The sequence below is a fragment of the Rhea americana genome, unplaced genomic scaffold, assembly GCF_003343005.1.
Source record: "Rhea americana isolate MKP2758 unplaced genomic scaffold, rheAme1 scaffold_21, whole genome shotgun sequence".
Taxonomy (NCBI): Eukaryota; Metazoa; Chordata; class Aves; order Rheiformes; family Rheidae; genus Rhea; species Rhea americana.
The window spans coordinates 4,947,958-4,968,431 of NW_028186258.1; the positions used below are offsets into that span (position 1 = coordinate 4,947,958).

At 35.2% G+C, this 20,474-nt stretch overlaps 1 protein-coding gene across 5 annotated transcripts in view; it reads left to right on the top strand.

The window, feature by feature from the left end:
* Positions 1 to 6: 6 nt before the first annotated feature.
* RHOT1 (ras homolog family member T1) overlaps positions 7 to 20,474 on the top strand; it is a 29,676-nt gene continuing 9,208 nt past the window's right edge. For 3 of the 5 annotated variants that reach the window (XM_085304655.1, XM_085304658.1, XM_085304659.1), the window contains exons 1-18: positions 7 to 154; positions 5,463 to 5,521; positions 7,743 to 7,824; positions 9,064 to 9,107; positions 9,863 to 9,916; positions 10,290 to 10,342; positions 10,886 to 10,994; positions 11,564 to 11,665; positions 13,124 to 13,222; positions 13,610 to 13,718; positions 14,645 to 14,765; positions 15,351 to 15,435; positions 15,808 to 15,953; positions 16,734 to 16,834; positions 17,458 to 17,588; positions 17,922 to 18,005; positions 18,836 to 18,955; positions 19,303 to 19,505. In XM_085304655.1, coding sequence (XP_085160781.1) covers positions 118 to 154; positions 5,463 to 5,521; positions 7,743 to 7,824; positions 9,064 to 9,107; positions 9,863 to 9,916; positions 10,290 to 10,342; positions 10,886 to 10,994; positions 11,564 to 11,665; positions 13,124 to 13,222; positions 13,610 to 13,718; positions 14,645 to 14,765; positions 15,351 to 15,435; positions 15,808 to 15,953; positions 16,734 to 16,834; positions 17,458 to 17,588; positions 17,922 to 18,005; positions 18,836 to 18,955; positions 19,303 to 19,505 — 1,739 coding nt within the window. In that variant the 5' untranslated portion in view covers positions 7 to 117. The remainder of the gene's footprint in view (positions 155 to 5,462; positions 5,522 to 7,742; positions 7,825 to 9,063; positions 9,108 to 9,862; positions 9,917 to 10,289; positions 10,343 to 10,885; positions 10,995 to 11,563; positions 11,666 to 13,123; positions 13,223 to 13,609; positions 13,719 to 14,644; positions 14,766 to 15,350; positions 15,436 to 15,807; positions 15,954 to 16,733; positions 16,835 to 17,457; positions 17,589 to 17,921; positions 18,006 to 18,835; positions 18,956 to 19,302; positions 19,506 to 20,474) is intronic. The other 2 variants (XM_085304656.1, XM_085304657.1) reach the window with 2 other exon arrangements.

The window sequence follows — 20,474 nt, forward strand, 5'->3', positions numbered from 1 at the left end:
GCAGCAGCAGCAGCGCGGAGGGGGTCGCGGCGTGAGGGGCTTGCAGGCCGCAGCGGCCCCGCTTTCCCCGCCCAGCCTCATGTGAGCCGCCCCGCGCCGGGGCCAGCGAGCACGGCCATGAAGAAGGACGTGAGGATCCTGCTGGTGGGGGAACGTGAGTGCGGGAGGGCTCGGGCCGGCCTAGCGGCGGAGCAAGGCGGGGGGCGCCGCGGTGGCCGCGCCTCTGGCTGTCAGGGCGCTTGGGGGGAGGGCCGGCCGGGACCCGCCGCCTTGGGGCGCTGAGCCCGGCCCGCCGCGGAGGGGAGCGGGGCAGGGGGCGGCCCTGTGCCCCGCCACCGTAACCGCCCCGCGGCTGCGGAGGGACGCGCCGGCGGGCCCGGGAGCCKGCGCTGGGCACCGGCTCAGAAGGCTGCTTGCAGGGTTGCTGTGTTCCGTGGAGATGAAGCGGGARGAAATTCCTGCCGCGCGTTTGGTCACGGCCTGCCTCACCTCCTTGCCCCCCCCCCCCATCAGCTAAGCTTTAGCCTTTCTTATATGTTGAATTAGGAAATCATAAACGTTTCTGTGGGCAAATGTGTACTCCAGGCAGTTATGGGATGGGCGTTGTGGGCTTCTGCTTAGGACGGGGCCTGGGAGTCCACACTCCCGGCTTCTGCCATTAACTTGCTGCATGACCTTGAGTAAACTGTACATGCTTATACACATGCTAAAGTTATAATGATTTTTCTTTTTAATATGTGCCTAAAGTTAGGCCTTTAAGTTCTTACTTAGTTACCCAAATCAGAGGCAGGCTTTCAAAGACACGAGGAGYTTGCACTTACTATTTTCTGAAGTGCAAGGAAAGAGTACAAAGTGATCACCGTTAGTAGTAAAATTATCTGATTATATTAAGAAGATAGTATTACTAACAAAGCACCCCTGTGAATTGAATATGTAATATATTTCTAGTACAGTTCWTGAAATATTACACTGTGGGTTGGCTCTGTTAATACTGTCTAAAAAGATCCTCTCTGATTTCTTTAAAGGTAATCTTTAGCATGATGTTACTATGCAAGGAGGGAGGGTTGAACTTTTAAAACTTCTGTTTGACCTGTGTCAGAAGACTGTTTATTTAGAAATGTATTTATGCTTTTGAATATTCACCTGAATTCCTTTTCAGAATGTATGCCTAATCTACCTTCCTTTCTTTGGCAATGAGTTCAGGGATGCATRTTTTAGAATTATAATTATTGGACAGATTGATTGCTAGTTCACAGGCAATACTGCTTAACATTGGACTTGGCATGCATTACTTAATAGATACAGAGTTTAATTCAAAAACGGGTGGTCTTCTGTTTATAGCTGTTGTGATGGGAAGAAGGAATCACATAAAATCATTTGAATTAAGAACAGTCGAAGTGCCAGACTTAGTATTTTGTAGCTGCAGAATATGTGTTTAAGGAAGGAATGGTCTGTAGTGAAAAGCTACTCCTTTCCCTTTCCCCCCAAAGCAGSCCCCTCTAAAATGCGACTTATTGCACTATATTAACACTGAGAATTTGCTTAGTGTATTGTAGGGGGAAGAAGAGTATTTCAAAGTTGCACTGTATAAGACTGGTGTATTCTAAACTGGTTTGGGTGAGTGGTTTACGTACAGATTTGTTTAGAAGAATTGCTTTGATTTGGCAGTTGGGTACCTAATGTGTCCTACTGTGAAACTTACTGTGTAAATTTCAAACTGCTATGTAGATTTTTATATATAATAGCCTGCAGTATATGCACAGATCAGAGATTGTGAGCACCTTTGTATTATATTTCTCCCTTCTGTTCATTACAAATCCACTAGAAATGTATTTTATGCACGGATGCAACTTGTCAGTTATATTGTTAGTGGTGTTTTACATGCATGTTTTTTATATCCGTTTGTTAGTCTGAAATGACGAGTTACTCTAGACCATGCAATACCTGCTAGAGTAGTAGCAGTCTGCCAGTTTCAGACTCTGAAATATTGTGGGGAAACCTTTTGATGAAACATAGTTTTCTTCATCCCCAGTGGTTTTCACTTTAGGTTTAAAGTCATTCCAGCATCCAGGGTGCAAGCATCAATCTTCAATAGTCACTAATTTTCAGAAAATGTCTAACATGCTATTTTTGCCCAGCATGATTCAAAAGGCTTCTGTATATGAGGAAAAAGAGAAGCCTGGTTAATCATCAGAAACGCTATGCTGTCTTTTTCATCCTACATAGTTCAGGCTGTTATTTCTAAGACTGTAAACAGAACTGAAAAGGCAAATGGCAGACCTAAATTCAAGCAAAATAAACCTCATCTCTACACTTCAGCCTGTGGTCTTTCACAGAAACAACACTAGAACACTTCATCTGAATTAAATATTCAGGAAAAATTTAATCATAACAAAGTTCCTTCAGTAATGTGTTTTCTTAGAACACCTTGAACGTAAACTACTAGAAAATTTTTGCAGAGGAACAATTTGGACTTGATTTGAATGCTGCTATGTACGTATGTGAAGCTTTAAAGATCAGTTCTTTGACCTGTGGTTTGTGGAAGTCCTGTCCTTGCTAGGTCCATCTGGCCTGTCTGGTTCAAGATACCTTTTAAAGTCCTTGCTCCAGCGAGTTGCTCTAGCTTCCTTCCCGTTGCTTCATTTTAAACTCATGGACAGTTCTTTGTTTGTATTTTAGCCTTCTTGCTCCACAAATCATTTTATTGCCTACCTTTGTTCAGAAGCGTCTTGAGGAATATTAACATAAAGGTGTTGGCTTTGTTACGGGCCTTGGGGCTCTGGACAGTTGTGAAGAGAACTGGAGGCCACTTGGTAAAGCCACAAGCACATTCAGGAAGCTGACATAATGTTAGCTGTGTTTGGGGTTGTTTGTTTGGAATCAGAGAAGCAGGTGTAACTTCTGGCTTAACGTGGAAATACAAAGCCTGATAACTTTGTCCAGTTGTCTGAACAAACTTAATTTAAATTGCCTTATTGGGTCAAATAATTTTTTGGCATCTGATGAACATATCAAGAGTGCAGCTGGAGAAATCTGTCTAGTTTTGGTGTAGGGGATTGTTGTAGTGTTTTTAAATTCTTTTCTGTTTGTTTTGCTATGTTCATCAGCATAACATCGTTTTCCAAAAAATGAAGTTTAATATACTTAGTTTAGCTTTATTTCCTTCTTTAGCGGGAACAGAGAGAGAAATATATTTTACTCTATGTCTAAAGGTAACATACGCTTTTTTTTAAGTGTAATTATGACTAGAAGATCGCATCAGTTTAGCCTGACTTTTAATTTTGGGGAAAAAGGAGTGCTGTTTGAACTCAACAAAACTTAGTATTGTGTGGTATATATGAATTGATTTATGGACCTTCAAAAGCAAAGACTGTAACTTAACACCCTTGTACTGCAAACTGTAATCACTTCTATTGTGCTGAAACTGTATTTCCAAAAGGAGTTGGTCTTAGCTGAAAAAACAAAATACATCAAATGGCAGGTGGTTCAGTGCTAGTTGCAGGATTGGGGAGGGGGAACTTGTCCATACTTTATTTGCGCAGTCATTTGTGTATTTGGGGGTTTTTGTTTGTTTGTTCATTTTCTTTTTTGGCAGAATCCTTTCCAGAGTAAGGACTATTAATTTGTAAAGAGTGAGTTGCCATAAAGAGCCTTCAATAAATTATATAATTTTAGGAAAGTAAAGAATTGATTTTTTTTTTTTAAGTTTTGTGTAAAAGTGGAAAGCATATGTAAAAGCCTGTAAATATTCAGAGTATCTTTTCTAATCAGCTATCTGTATTCATTTATTTTTAGTCACATATAATTAATAAACTGAATTTCTGTCTTTGCAAAGCCAACATGTTTTGCCATCATTTCAAGTGAAAGCTGACCTGGTCAGATGCAAAATATACTCATGTATTTTCTGTAATTATCTAATAACTTTTCTTTCCTATCAGAAAAATACATGTCCGGGGAACAAGAGACCTTTCTAAAGCTCTCCTGGTTGCATCAGGATGAAACTTAGGATGTAGTCTATTCAGGAGAGCACATGGAAATGTAAATTATTGTTTTAACTCATACGACTATCTTTTATGAAAACATAATCATAAGAAATCTGCATCTTACTGCTTCTCAGCTGATACCACTGGGGGAGTAGTGTAATCTTTTCTTCCTAAGAAAGAACAACAGTCTCGCTCTCCAGGGTAACTTTTTCTTCGTTTTTCATAATTTTATAAATACTTTTTAACTTACGGTGAAGAAGAGAAGCTTTTGTTTCTGGATGTCAGATGGCCCTTTGTTACTATAACAAAAATAGACTTGGATGAATCGAATGTACTTTGACTAGAACATTGATTCAGTAATTTTCTACACTAAAACAATCAATCATATGAATTTAGTTTCTTTTTCTTCCTCTCACATTTAGTGTTATGTACAATTAAATAGACAAGTGTAAATGCAGTGATATCAGCAAAACAGCTTCTGTCAATAGATGGCATTGTATATTGCTTTCAGTAGGAACAGTAGTCCTAGCTTTGACTGACAAGCAGCATCTGCATTAGTAAAATACACATAGTAGCAAAGATGCTATTTTACCAGGATGGAATAGCTTCTGCTTGAATCGAGGGCTGTCAAAAATGCTATACAATCACAGATAGTAATTCAATCTGTTTTGGTATTTTTATTTTAAATAAATGAGTCACAAACAATTAAAGCGGTAATAGTCTTTCAGCAGTTTCAAAAGAGCAGAAAGTGGGCAGGTGAGGGCCTTTAGGGATGGGGTACTCTGAGAAAAGTTACTAACTTAACTCAAAATGATCACGTTAAAGATGCTCAAAATCAGGAAATCCAGTTACAATGCCAGAATTCTTAACTTTGAAGGTAAACTGAGCTGTTTGCTTGAACAGAGTTGAGTATTTGTATTTTTCTACTTTTTGAATTAAAAAAAATGTGCCTTTCGAAGTTTTTTGCTTTTTTAGGGTAAGGCTTACTTGTATTGCAAGAGACTGTGCTCCTGTTGCACTTCCAAAGTGGTCAGACTAGTCTGTGGAGACTTTGATAATAGACCCATGTCTTCTGGCCAGCTCTTAATTTTTGATAGTTAATTCTTAAATTTCTGTCTGTGTGCTTTCTTTGTAACTGTTAAACTCTATTAATGCATTTCTAGTTTGTTTCTGTCGACTTTGTCGCTTAAATGCTCTACGGTAAGGTTAAGTTCTGCTAATTCTTTTCTGTAAGACTGAGCAAGATTTGATTCTCTTTTTTATGTAACTTTGAAGGGTGAAATGGAACCTAGAGTTTTTCAATAAAAGAATTCTGAAAGAATGACTTTCATCTGTACTCAGTATGTTTAAACAACAAACAAGAACTTTTAACATGGTCAGTTGGAAAATGTTTTTAAATTATTTCCTACTTTAAGATGGGAAGCAACTATTAAGTGTAACAAAAACAAGTTATCTAATCTATTTTTCCTTCTTTTACAGCCAGAGTTGGGAAGACATCGCTAATTATGTCTCTTGTCAGTGAAGAATTTCCAGAAGAGGTAGAGCATCCTTATTTGTTTTCTAAATATTATTTCTGTCCTGTTATGTAATTTTTTCAAAAAGTAAATTAATAGGTTCCTCTTTAAACTAAACTTTTCTAATTAAAAAAAAAATGCCTGTAACTACAATGAGGACTTCACCTAGAAGAGTGATTTAGGTTAGTTTAAATTCTGTGTGAGGTTCAAGAATATAAGTTTATCTAAATCACTTCCTTATTTTTAATATGCTTAATTAAAATCATATGTTTTGATGCCTCGAAACGTTAGTTTTCTTAAGAGGTTGAAACTAGTCAGAATTGGCAGCATGTTTCAATATTAAAGACTCATAAATGGAAAGATGCTGAAAGAGGCAAGATTCTTCTTTTTTTTTGAAGGAGTGTTATATTTGTAGAGCAGGTAGATTGAAAAATAAATAAGAATGAGGAATTAATAGGTCATACTGTATAACTTCTAGATAGCCATTTTTTGTGAGTAAGAAAGATAATGCATTTAATTTTATTTTTGAAAACTATTTTTCTGACTCAATTGAAGTCAAAAACACAGAAAACTCGAGCTGCTTTCTTCTACAATAAAAGTAGAGCTACTTAGGCATTTTATTCCTTTATAAAAAGCAGCACAGTTCTCTTTGTACCATGATGACCCTGCAACTACTGCAAGTGGTTAAGATTTTTACATATAAACATGAATGTTTATTTCTTCTGATCACAGGCCTTAAAATAGCGATCATGTGCTGCTCTTTGAAATTACACTGCGTTATGTTTAATGCAAATCAGTAGGTTACCACAGCTCATAAGCCAAGATCAGATTGTTAGCATAACTAAATTTAGTACCCGATCTTACAGGTAAAAAGGAATTCCAGCTGCTCTTTGTTCTTAGACTGTTAAGGGATCCTCCTTGACAGACTGTGTGTTTTTTGCACTTAATAAATACAGGCCTCTGTTAACTTCACGACTTATTTGTTCTGTATAATCTGGTACAATTCTTTAAGCCCATTTTGAAAGAAAAGCATCATGTATATTTAACACAGAAATCTGTCTGAACTAGAGAAATTTCTTTTAAAAAATTATTGTATCCTATAGAAACTGCTGAAAGATTTGTATAATTCCTTCAGGTCAGCCATGGGGATCAGAACTATATAGATGTGTTTACCAGGCATCTCAGTCTTTAGAATACTGTTTGATGTATTGGATATTATCAGTAATCATTCTTGATTAAGACTTAAGTAGAGTCTGAAGCTTTGCAAAAAAAGCATTCTTTAGGTTGTTGAGCTTTCTCTTTTTTTTCTTCTATTAAAAAAATACAGTGAAAGTTGAATGTTCAGCGAGTAAAAGGCCATAGCTGTGCAGTTAATTTTTATTAAAATTAAATTTTAAATTGATTCTTCCTGAATATAGATTAGTATTCTGTCGGAAAAAGTCAGCAATTTTAGCTAAATCACAGTATTTTGCAGAAACGTGTTTTAATAGTATTATGTGTTGTTTTCTTGCAGGCTTTTCTAAGCTTCATGTTTAGCACTATGTCAGAAGGAAGGAGGTTGTCGAGTTTTGTTTATGTGGAAATTCAGACCTGTACTTTGTCATGTCTGTTAATTAGTTTTCAATACCTTGAAGAAGATTTTTTTTTTAACAGATGTCTTCATCAACACTGTTAGCATGAGTAGTACTTGTATTGATTTCAGTGGGAGTAGGATCAGACTCAGATGTCGTGCAAAAATCACATACTCTTTATATATGTTTATATTTTTTGTCAGTGATGTCATGCTCTAATGTTACTCTCCTACCAAAGAATGTAGAGACCCTTATAGTAATTYGTTGAGTTTGATTAGTCAAAGGATTATAGAACTTTTATTTATGTAACATTTTTGTTTAAGATAACTTGCAATTCAGGTTTTATTTATAGTTCTCAGTGTTTTAGTGGTTCTTACAGATGTTTGCATGTAATGGATTTAAGTTTTATTGAAGCATTCATTGAATCTCTTAAAAACACCGCTTTCTTGCATAGCATGCAGGAAGCCAGTTATGCAGTGAGTATACTAGTAAACAACAAGAAAATAGCAGTGACTTTCAAAAGATGGCAAAAAAGTATTTAAACTGTTAATAAACTATTTGATTTAAAATTGACTAATTGACAGATAAGTTGCACTGTACTACTTTCTAGCCCTCTGGAATTTCAGTGATTATCTTTTAAAGGCTTTTTTTTTGCTGTTTGTTTACAACCCAAGGTTCCACCCCGTGCTGAAGAAATCACCATTCCAGCTGATGTTACCCCAGAAAGAGTGCCAACCCACATAGTGGATTATTCAGGTAAAAGGACTACACRGTGAAGATTTGAGTGGTTTGATGTGGAATTGCTTATCTATGTCAGTAGCCTCTTTAACCATAATACTGGTATGACAGAAAAGCTACATGTAGGAAAAGACTAGATTGAAGCTGCAACTCATGGGATAAAACTACATCAAGTGATGATGGCTCATTCTGCTAATTCAAAGTCTAACAAGAACTGCTGACCTTCCATGGAGGAAAGTGGGGGCAATATTCCAGTAAAGCTAGCTTTCTTTGTGACATGCATATTTAGAGGTTCAGACACAAGTGAGTGCTTTCAGGAAATTCAAAGCTATTTTTCATTCTTTTAGGGAAGAACTTACTAAGATGCAGGAGACTTTAACTTATTCTGTATCTTTGTGACACAAAAGCATGAGATGTCTAAACTTAGAGATTCAGTTTTAACCTTTTTATTTTCATTTTTTAACATATTGCAATTTCTKTGATCTTACTGAGTAAATATATTAAATAGGCTGAGCATCAAGTTCATATGCTTGCATAAATATATGCAACTGTTGCACAACTAGACAAAAATCCAAGTTACCAATTAAGTTTAAACATGCTTCACAGGTATTCAATCTCTGTAAAATCTCTGGTAAAAACTTTAAAATAGAAGCTAAGAAGTAGGCTATGTTAACAGATTCCTTCCTGCTGCTTCTTTCCCATCACTGTTGAGGATATCTGTAGTGTGTTCCTTATTTGGAGCAAAGAAATAATACATGATTTTTTTTTCATTGGACTTATGCTTAAGTTTATATGGAGTCAAAATTTCCTTTCTGCTGGATGAAATATTCCATAGATTCAGTTAACAAAAGCTTARTCTCACTAAGAAATTCATAAACTCTGTGATAAAATTACTATGTGCCATGTTTTGTGGTGTAAGTTTTCATTATAGAACAGATGGTGCTACTTACTATTCCAGGAAGGGGCTGTTGATAAATGTAGGGGATGCAAACTGATACATTTCATAGGGAATCTGTCTACAATTGCAATTGTTCATCTTTAAAATACTACTTAAAAACTTGTGTGCAATAGATTGTATTACAAGTTTCTAGGTAATTGAATTGTTGTTACAGTAGAAGCACTTTTCTTAGTTAGCTATAACAAAAGCTTTCATAAGGCCATCTTGTGAGTATTTTGAAATATCCTAGTTTAGTTTCCTAAGGTTTRCAGTTTGCAAAGTGTTCCGTATTAATGAATGGCTTATTCTATTGAATGCAGAAGCAGAGCAAAGTGATGAGCAGCTTTACCATGAAATATCACAGGTGAGTATATTTTAGGGTCTGCTAAAAACTAGTTTCTGCTTTTGAAGAAATCTTTCCCTTTAATTACTTTAGATGGGATTCAGAGTGAATTGTAGGAAAAACCACTCTTGCTCTTTCTTCCTTGGCGCTTCATTTAGTTTTGGGTTTTGCCCTATACAAAARCCTTCCTCTGCTTAACAAGTGCCACTATTTTGGTGAACTGGGTATAAGCTTTTGCCTTGTCAGTGAAAGAACAGAACCAAATATCTTTAATGAGTAGACCAAGGAATTGATGTTTTTTTGTAAAGAAATAATCCTACCTTGGGAAGATTTGTTTCACTTCTTTCTGTCATACTATACTGCTGCATTTACAAATGGGAGAGGATTCTTAGTACTTTTATGGTTCTTCCTGTTGCCTATTCCCAGTTCTTTCTGAGCACCTTTGCATATTTTCTGTGGTCTGTTGTGTTCCATCTCTTAGCTTGGGAGCTGAGTAGAGGCTGCAAATTACAATTCTTCAGTTTAGCTATCTTGATAGCACAGGACTCTCTGCAGGCATAAGCCAGGCATGTTAGACTGCAGGAGACACTTTCTAGCACTTCTCAACATTTTAATTCTTTGTTTTAAGCTATATATTCTTTGAACAAGTCAAGGATACAGTTTTTGACTAATGGTGAACCATTCTTGCTCTTTGATGTTATTGCATGTTTCTTAGTTGTCTCCTGCTCTGGAGACTCTAAGCATTTGAATTTCACACTTTTTCTTTTTCATTTTAGGCAAATGTAATTTGCATAGTATATGCTGTTAACAACAAGAATTCTATTGATAAGGTATGGTAGCACATTTTATCCAATTATTGATTGAGATGCAACTTGTGCGTTGTTAATTGTTGGCAATCCAAATTGACTTTGGATGTTTAAAATCCGTAAGATGGCATTTGAGATCAGGTGGTTAATAAAATGCATCTATGCATTCTTTTACTGCTGGTTCATTTCAACATCTGAGTTTTCAGTCATTTCTGTCATCTGAGAAAATTGTTCATTAATCAGCTCCAGTTTTTTTCTTTTCTCTTTGTGGGTAAATATGTGCTTGTTTGTTGTCTTCACAAAGAAGCAGTGGTAGTTGTAATNATTACATTTGAAGTTCTCATTTTGTTTATTTGTTTTATTTATTTTTTTTCCTTACCCTTCCCCGCCACTTTAGGTAACAAGCCGATGGATTCCTCTCATCAATGAAAGGACAGACAAAGATAGCAGGTGCATAGTTAAAAGATGAGAAGTGTGAATTAGACTGCACGTCAATGGGTATCAATGGACAGTGCTGAGGATATTAATTGTTTAAGAAAATCAAATTCTAAATTTAAAGTTTATATAAGAAGTCCAAGGAGCAAGAGATTTAAAGTATGTAGGTCTGTTACATGTGCCAACAGTGCCATATACTTTGAATTTCATGGACAGCTTTCATGAGATGTGTTTATATTTGTGATAATATAACTAGTTTTGGCTACATGGCTTGTATAGATTTTCTACTGGTGATAGCTTCATTTAATAATTATGTGATTAGTTATTCTTTATATTTAATGGTGTGTTTTATGAGGATCAGCAAAAAGTACATTTCAGTCTATGTGTATATGAGAATAATTTACTCAAAATTGCTAAGATTTAGTTTTGCCTACTAATCTGGTGATATTTAATCGCATCATGAAAATGATATAATGGCCTCTGGTAGGAAGTAGAGCACTAAATTAAAATAATCTGTTTATCCCTCTGTAAAGCTCATAAAACCTTTTTTCTTTACAGGCTGCCTCTTATATTAGTTGGAAACAAATCTGATCTAGTGGAATATAGCAGTATGGAAACTATCCTTCCCATTATGAATCAATATACAGAGATAGAAACCTGTGTAGAGGTATGCAAGACTTTATGAAATTAGAATGAGTAACAAAAACACATTCTTGTCAAACATATATGATAACTTTTTAATATTTGTAGTAGTTTTTGTTCAGACTAGATAAATAGTATCTCAGCTAGAGCAATTATTGTCATGGTGAATTCGTTATTTTTCTTTAGCGAAGTATATTATTAAATACTACTRWAAAWYWRWWYWRWTTTWYAGAGAACCTGTTTTAATTTTTAGAGAACCTCCTAAATTATTTGCCTTTGGCAAGTATTTTTAAATGTATTTATCAAACCAGGCAGATGTCAAATATGCGGACAGATGGCAAATACTAAAAACAGTGGATATATTTATATATGGCTCTATTTTTAGGTTATGATACAGCTTTTTGATTTCTCTGTTACTGATACAGCCAATTAGAGTGAGACCTCCTTATTAATTACTGAACTGATACATGGGCTAGACTTTTGTTAATAGTATTGCATCCACAAGGGGGGGCTAGAGTTTGCTCACTTTGATTTTAGAATAAATCATCAACTAGTCAGGAGACTAGCAAATCAATGTAAGGATTTCTCTTTCAGTGTTCAGCGAAAAACTTGAAGAATATATCTGAGCTATTTTATTATGCACAGAAAGCTGTTCTGCATCCTACAGGTCCTCTGTATTGCCCAGAGGAGAAAGAGGTATTTATATATTTTTAAAACAAGTAACATAGGGGGAGAAAAGATAATTGAAGTTAATTGCTTTCCTGTTCTTCCCTTTTGAATGGATTTTCCATGTCTTAGTGTGTTTTATCACATACACCCATCTCAAATGTCAAGCATTGTATTCCAAAACAATGTTGATTGTTTTGTGTTGCATTAATCAGATCTACCTTTCCTCTTCATCAAAACAATAAAAACAGATTTTCTTTTCCTGTATAAATTGCAAAATAAAATAAGAAGCTTTGGTAATGACTTTATAGTTGTATCAAATGTAATATGAAAAATCGTGTCAAATTCTGTTCTCCTTTAGGTAACACATTTCACAGTAACTCCCTTTCTTTCAGGGAAATTACTGCACATTCACCTTGATTTACGGAAAAACTTTTCTGAGCATGATTTGAGACTTTGGCAAAAGGGATCAAAGACAAGTAATGTAGCAGGTTATTTTCAACTAGCATAGGAAGTTAGTTGAGCGTATTATGGAATATGATTTTTCAAAACATTAATTCTATAGACAATTGTTAATAAAGTCTCTAAACTTATCCAACCATGTGTTTTTTTGGACATGTGTTTTACTTCAATCTCAAATATTTTGTTAATGTAGAAAACTAGAGAATAATCTTGTTTTGATTTCTTCCATCAGAATCATCTTTATGAGTTAGTAATGATGTGATAGAATTGTTGCGCTGAAATCTTTTCAGTTTTCCCAAACCAATCTCTATGCAATCTCTATGACCTCTATGGAGAGAAGAGTCCATCATCAGTATAGTTGTTGGGAGAGAATTACCCCTGTCTCTGTTTTCTTTCATTTGGAAGGTATCCTAGCAATTCTTCTGTCATAGAGATAGTTCTTGTGATCAGTGTTTTGCCTGGCAGATGAATGAGCTCTGTGGAGGCTTTCAGTTACTTGATGTTTGAATTTCCTACTTCTGAAGCCATAGTTGAAACAGTAAATGTAGATAGTGTGCTTGTTTAGAAAAAGTTCAATATAGTTCTAGAGCTACTTATTTTTGCAAGGCATTGGAATTGCCATGCTTTTTTCCCCCTAAAAGCTGTTTGGAAAAAAAAAAATCTGTTATTTGTAAAGCTTTCAATAACAATAGTACTGAATTTAGAGAACTGATTTTTGGGGAATAACTAATGAGTGCCATCTGCAGCCTATGAAGAGATTCAGGCTATTCTAATAATTGAACAGAAACACATTTTATATGGGAAAAACTGCTTTTGATTTCTGGACATAAATTTGCTAGTTTAATATTGTATCCTCTTATTTTTGATTTTTTTTTGTGTGGGTATGCATGTGTGAATGTCACTGTTCCAAAAATATAAGATAAAAGCGAGTATTTGCTTTAATTTTGTTGAGTTGTCTGATGTCATTCATTGTAATATTTTTATCTACAAGCTTAGGAAGATACTGAACTTTCTTTTATTCCTTAGATGAAACCTGCCTGTATTAAAGCACTCACTCGTATTTTTAGAATTTCTGATCAGGATAATGATGGTACTCTCAATGATGCAGAGCTCAACTTCTTTCAGGTAATTCTGTTTTGCTTCTTGTTTCACTATTCTGAATGGTTGAGTTATATAATACTACAAAAACAATTGATTGTTTTTGAAGGAACAGTAATAGAGTAAAATGAATGAGAAGGGAATCGGGCCTACAAGTTAAGTTGCAAGTGCAGCATGAAAGAGATCTGTAACAACTGAAATGGTGCTTATGATTTCTAACTGTTGTTCAAGTTTTAGTTCAAGAGCAAAATTTAAAAAAATCTATTTAAATGTACAAAGCCTAATGCTAGTATAATTTAAAGAAGAATTCTCCACCTGTATCTCCACTGAGAAATTGGCTGCACTTTATACAGAATGTATTGTTTGTACGGCTAATGTCTAGTGGTCCTAAAAGACTCTTCTGATTTTTGTTAGAGAATTTGTTTTAATACACCATTGGCACCTCAGGCTTTGGAGGATGTAAAGAATGTAGTCAGGAAAAATCTAAGTGATGGAGTTGCTGATAATGGATTAACATTAAAAGGTAAGCATTATTTAACTTTTAAAATACATTTTTTTAAGCTGGTAGTCATTCCTTTATATTTACATAAGGTAACTGCTTTGGAATATGAACTCTACTTTGTTTTTTAAACCATGAGAGCTGGATATGGTGGCAGTATCATGTSAGAGGATGATTAAACTGAAGGATAGTGAGGGTGAATAAAATCTTTTTACTTCCTGTTGTTACTAAAGCTTGGCATCTAAGTGTCTAAAATGAGTAAACAGAGTTTGAGATGATTTGCCTAGGAAACGTATAGCTTGTCTCTCATCTCACTGGTTGCAACGTTCATCAGCCAGGTGTGGTGTCTGCCAGCATTTTAACAACTATGTTGTACAGATTTGCTCAGAGCATATGGCAAAAATGAAGGAAGAAAATGTGTTTTCTTCTTGAGCATCAGTGTAACTGTTTTACTTGTGGAGCTTATGTATATAATAGCACTAGCGAGAAATTGTAAAGAGTGGGAATTTTAAGACATAGCCTTACTAAGCAGTGAAATCTCAGTTTTTGTTAAGCCCTGAAAAGTGCTAAATGATCATCCTCCCCAGTTATTTTTGTACAGGAGAACCAAGGGCATTCTTCCGTGAGATTGCTCCCCAGGCTTCTTGCTAAGTGGTTTACTATTTTTGAGTTGTTGAAAAGATGGTTGACTTCATTTTCATACAGCTAAGTTCTTCTAAAATGCTGGTGCTGGCAAAGAAAACATTAGAAAACCAAGTGGGTTGTTTTAAGAAAACAGTTACTTGCAGGACGTTTTACAAACCATCAGTTCATGTAGATAATTCTGTAGTACCACATAAGCGGTTTAAAATCTGAATGTGTATTTCCAGCTCTTTGTTTTTATGCTAATATTGATTCTGTATAGCAGATAAAGTGCTTCAAGGCCTTCAGACTTTATCATTTGATTTCAGGTTTCCTTTTTCTACACACACTCTTCATTCAGCGAGGAAGACATGAAACAACTTGGACTGTTTTACGTCGCTTTGGATATGATGATGACTTAGAGCTCACACCAGAGTACCTGTTTCCTCCGTATGTATTGCTTTTAGCTTTCTTTAAGTTAAAAGTTTTATGGTGCCTTTGTGGAGGAGGAAAGCTTATAATACGTTTATCCAAGACTTACTTCCCTACTTTTGCCCTACTAGCCCAAATCCTTATGTGACTTAGGACTGCAAGGGAAGAATTCTTATCCATTTGTGCCCTGTCATGCCCTTCATCTCTAATTATAACTAAGAGATGGCAAAAGAAACAGTACAAGACCAGAACCTGCAAGTAAGCAATTGTGGCTTGTAGGTGGCATTTGGAATCCTTTGAAAATCCCCAAATTAAACAAGCTTTTGTATGTTCAGATGGAAATTTCCTGTATTTCAAACTTGCTTTCTGTGGCTTTTCAGAAGCATACCTGTATATTTGTCTAAAACATTGCTGATCATTAAATATTGTGCAATATAAAGACACTCCTTGATACCTTTAGAATTCCTAATGGAACGTACTTACTTTGTTCTCTTTAAAGAAATTWTTAAAACTGAATACTAAGTGAAATGCCAAATGTTGTATTTTTATATTTTGTGAACTCACTTAAGACATTCTGTCTTGGTTTTTGTTTTCAATAAATAGGCTAAAAATTCCTCCAGACTGCACAACGGAATTAAATCATCATGCATATTTGTTTCTCCAAAGCATTTTTGATAAACATGATTTGGTAAGCTTTTAATTTGAATTTATAAATATTATCAAGCCTTCAGTAAAAATGCAAATTTTCTAGTAGAATTATTTTTCTGTCATTACGTCATTTCATTCAGAAACGAGCTTAAGCTATACAATCAAAATGAATCTATTGTTTACAAGATGATTCTTTCTACAAGGAGAGCTGGCAGTTACAGTTGTACTACCAAACTAGTGCATGTATTTAGTCTTAAAAANCAGGAAGAGAACAGTTATGAAAAAGAAAGCACCATTCTTTACAGCCAGTTTCTTGAGGCTTGCAAATGTACACCAAGAAAGTATCAGTTTAGAATAGACAGAAATTAATGATATATGTTATTTATGCCTGATATCCTATGCTTATTTTAAGGATAGAGATTGTGCTTTGTCTCCTGATGAACTGAAAGATTTGTTCAAAGTCTTCCCTTATATGCCATGGGGACCTGATGTTAACAACACTGTTTGTACAAATGAAAGGGGATGGATTACATACCAAGGGTTTCTCTCTCAGTGGACGTAAGTCTGGTAGATCACATTTTGGTTGCTGTTGTTTTATGGAGATAACTGCCTCCATGGAGAACTTAATCTTACTGAACACCATAGTATAGTAGCCTCTTTATTAGGTTTTAAATACATTATTCAAATCTTTTCAGAAGTTACTTAAACATGATAGCTTCTGTGTAAATATTACATTCTGTGCACTACTAAAATTCCATTCTAAGGAGTAAATATTGACAAACAATATTGGAGACTTTGGTAAGTTAATAGTTGGAAATTCAACCAAGCATTGAAATATTTATAGCCATTCAGTGGCCTAATCTTCAGATAGCCACAATCTGTTCAGGGTTTGGCTGGTGTTCAGTGGTAGCTGTGACATGTCTTTTCAAAATTTGGAAGGCTCCCTGAAGCTTTTTGGAATATTTGTTTCTGTTGGTTGGTTCATGTTTCATTCCTCTAACCTTTAGAGAAGTATAAATAATGCTATCAAGAATGATTTTTGTTTTTTTGTCTCCCTCTTGAAATCATAGCGAATGGAGTAAACATTGTTACCCATGCAAAAATTACAGTGTAGGTTGATAGGTCTCATGAAGACCTGCCTTCATAGTATTTTGCTGAGTATTAAGATCAGATAAAGWTGCCACCATTTACTTTCAAAGTGCTTGTGTCCTTCAGTACTGGGAATACTCCTGTTATGTCAGTCTGGAGATATGAGGGGGAAGAAATATTTTAGTGCTTTAGAGAATCAATATTGAGGACCTTAATGATTTAGAAATTCTTTTTTGTTCCCTCCACTAGACTAACCACATACTTAGATGTACAACGCTGCCTGGAGTACCTGGGTTATTTAGGCTACTCCATACTTGCAGAACAAGAATCTCAAGCATCAGCAATTACAGGTAATTGGCAAAAATGGATTTGGTACAATACAGGTGTATAAATTTAGAAATCTACCCAAGAGATTTTATTTTATTGTTTAAATAAAATACCCTGTCTTTTTTGAACTACCCACTACTTCACTATTTCCTGTTCAAGTCAAACTTGAGTTAACATTTTTGAGAGATACTGTTTTGTGTGCATTTTAATGTAAGTGGACAGTTAGTTCAGATGTAGCTATCAATGACTTGACTGAATAAAAACAATTTTGTGCAGATTGACTTCACTAACCAAATCTGAGGAATGCTGTATGTAACTTGTTTGCACTGCAGTTGGAGTTTTTGCATGATGTGCCACTGCAATTAAAAGGCATTCCTGTAGACTTAAGAGTCAAATTAATCTGCTTTGCTTAAAATCTTGCAAAGATAGCCAGACAAACATTTTTGATTCTTCTCTTGGCTTGTTTTAAATTGATTTTGAAAAACTGTAGAACGCAACTCAGTTTTTTTAATTAAATCAATAAAACTAAATACTAGTGAAATGGCTCCACCTCTGTTAAACGACACAGCAATTTCAGATCTCTTGTGTTTTTTTTTCATACATACACACGTGCATCTTGTGAAAAATATTTGTGTTTTTTCAAAAGTAACTAGAGATAAAAAAATAGACCTCCAGAAAAAACAGACTCAAAGAAATGTTTTCCGATGCAATGTTGTTGGAATGAAAGGCTGTGGGAAAAGTGGAGTTCTTCAGGCTCTTCTTGGAAGAAATCTAATAGTAAGAGACCTTTGTTTACATTCACACATGCATGCTTTGAGCTAATTTTGGAAAGCAAAACCCTGTCAGACCTTAGAGCTTTACTGATTATTACTGAGCTTGGAGATCAAACCATGGTTTGCAGTTTTGTAGATCAGCAAGTAGGCAAATGTATATTGCATTGCGTAATTACTTGTTCATCATGGAGTATAGCTATGCATGTACTTGCCAGAATAAACCAGGGACAGATTACTGTAATTCTCATTCATTAATAAGTGGAATAAAACAGCTGCTCAAATCTAATTTAGAGAGGGGAAAGTCATTATTGTCTAATGTGAAATTCTCTGTTTCCAGAGACAGAGGCAAATACGTGCAGAACACAAATCTTACTATGCCATTAATACAGTCTATGTGTACGGACAGGAAAAATACTTGCTGGTAAGGCTGCCTTGTTGTTTTCATAAGACTGATTACTTTTAAAATTTAGTGCAATTTTTTGGAGCCTTCTGCAAACAAATACAAAGAATTTCTATTTTAATTGTCTCTTCTTAAATGTGGAGTTTTCTCTCCCCCTCCCCCCCCCCCCTTTTTTTTTTTTCATTCAGGCTAAAATAACTTCTGGTTTTGCATATTGCTAATACTCCAAACAGAATGTTCAGGCTCTATCTGTTATGTTTTAGGCCTTCACTTAAGCTGTACAAAATCCCTTCATTATGTTTGTACTTTTGGGCATCAAATTGTAACACTAGATGATAAATTATCAGCAAGCGGTCTACTTATTTATAAAATAAGAACCTGTTGGGGGATGATTAGGATGGCTAAAGTTAAAACTCCAGTGGGTTGAATATTTTCTTTAAAGGCTTATTTGACTTTTCCTTTAGTAAAAGGAATTTTCCTTTTCCTATAGTTTTCCTTTACTATAATAAYAAATCTTTCTTTCTTTTCTAAGATCTAGTCTTCTACTCTGATTTTCCTCTGTAGGATGAATGCCAGTTTCTATGGGAATCTAAGGTTTTATGTGTTAGAAACAGATGTAACTTTTTATGCTGAGGTTGTGATTGCCTGCAGATGTGATGTTAACAGCTCACATATGTTAGCTGTATGCTAAATTCCTAGTATTTGTTGTTAATTCTGGCTGTTTTCAGTCCATTAGTTCTAAGGATACATAAAAAATCAGCCATAAAATTATGAGAAAATGAAAAGTTATGAAATTCCTTTAATTGCATAATGACAGAGCTTTTCTCTTATTCTCACCACCTTTTTTCCAGTTACATGATGTCAGTGATTCTGAATTTTTAACTGACACTGAGACCATATGTGATGCTGTCTGCCTGGTATATGATGTCAGTAACCCTAAGTCCTTTGAGTACTGTGCCAGGATTTTTAAGGTTTGTATCTTACATGTGTATCTGTTCATTGACAAAATTCAGTTTCAGTTACTGGTCTTTTATGCAGTTCTTCTGCTTAAAATTATATATCCTGTATGAGTGCTGGTTATATACGGCAAGTGCATTAGTAATGTCATAGAAGGGTTCAGGGCTTTTTTTTGTTTTGTTTGTTTGCTTTTCATACAAAGCTAAGGTATACTTGTCTATATAAAATATTCTGCTTCTAGAAGTGCCAGATTTAGTGTGATTAATGTATCTTTCTGCTGCTGCAACTAGTTAAACTCAGGCTGTTTCAAGTTGAATACATCATCTGCTGTTTCTTTCTCTCTTTTTCTTTACATTTGCAGCAGCACTTTATGGATAGCAGAATACCTTGTTTAGTGGTAGCTGCGAAGTCTGACTTGCATGAAGTTAGGCAGGAATATAGTATTTCCCCTGCTGAATTCTGCAAAAAACACAAAATGCCTCCACCTCAAGCCTTTACTTGTAATACTGTTGATGCTCCAAGTAAGGATATCTTTGTTAAACTGACGACTATGGCAATGTATCCGTAAGTACTTGAACTATTGTATCTTTCATACTGCATGGGTCACACACAGTGCCACTGCATATCATTGTTAGCCATGAGGGTGGAACTGCCTCATTGAGGTTTAGCAACAGAGAGATGTAACAGCAGCTTGAGTAGAATCGTGAAGTTATTTCAAATTGAAAAAGTTGGTTTGAGCCCAGCATATAAGATAATGTCAACTGTTGTTATTAATCCATTTTTAATGAATACGCTATTTCATCCAGTTCACATCTCATTTTAGATTTAATTATCCAGTGAATATGTACAGTTGTGTTCTGTACACATTGTGGATGCATAACACATTTTCTCAGTGTTCATATCTCAGTAATTTTGAGATAGTTGTGAATAAGTTAAGCTAATAACAAGAATTAGGGTAAGACTCTACAGTACAATTTTACAGTTGATTACAAGTTATAACGCTCATTAGTGAACAGTAATTTCCCCAGTGCACAACTTTTTTTCTTGTTTTTTCTTGTTTGGAGTGTTTATTAGTGTATGCTTCAAATCATGAATCTTATAGATCTGATATTTCATGTAATGTCTGTATAGACATCTGTTGGGCTTCAGACACAATACACTTAAGCTTGCATTCTTTTTCAAGAATCTTTTTCAACATCTCTCTGTTGCTAAGCTCAGTTTGCATCTCTGTTTAATGGGTGGAGCTTTTACTATTGTGATGTACTGGATAAATATTGTAGCAGATAGAGTCTAGTATGACAGCTGACATTTGTTTTAAATAGAACTAATGTCACTTTCACCCAAAATCTAGCATTTTTTGTTTTATATCTGAAAAACTTTCTTGAGTTAGCTCTGTAAAGCTTTTGTTTTCATTCTCCTATATTTATTTTATAGCACTGGAATATTAGGGCACTACTAAAAGTATAGCACTGGCTATAAAATGTCTGTTGTGTCAATATCCCTGCTTCTGCCCTAGTTTTCAAGCATGTGTGT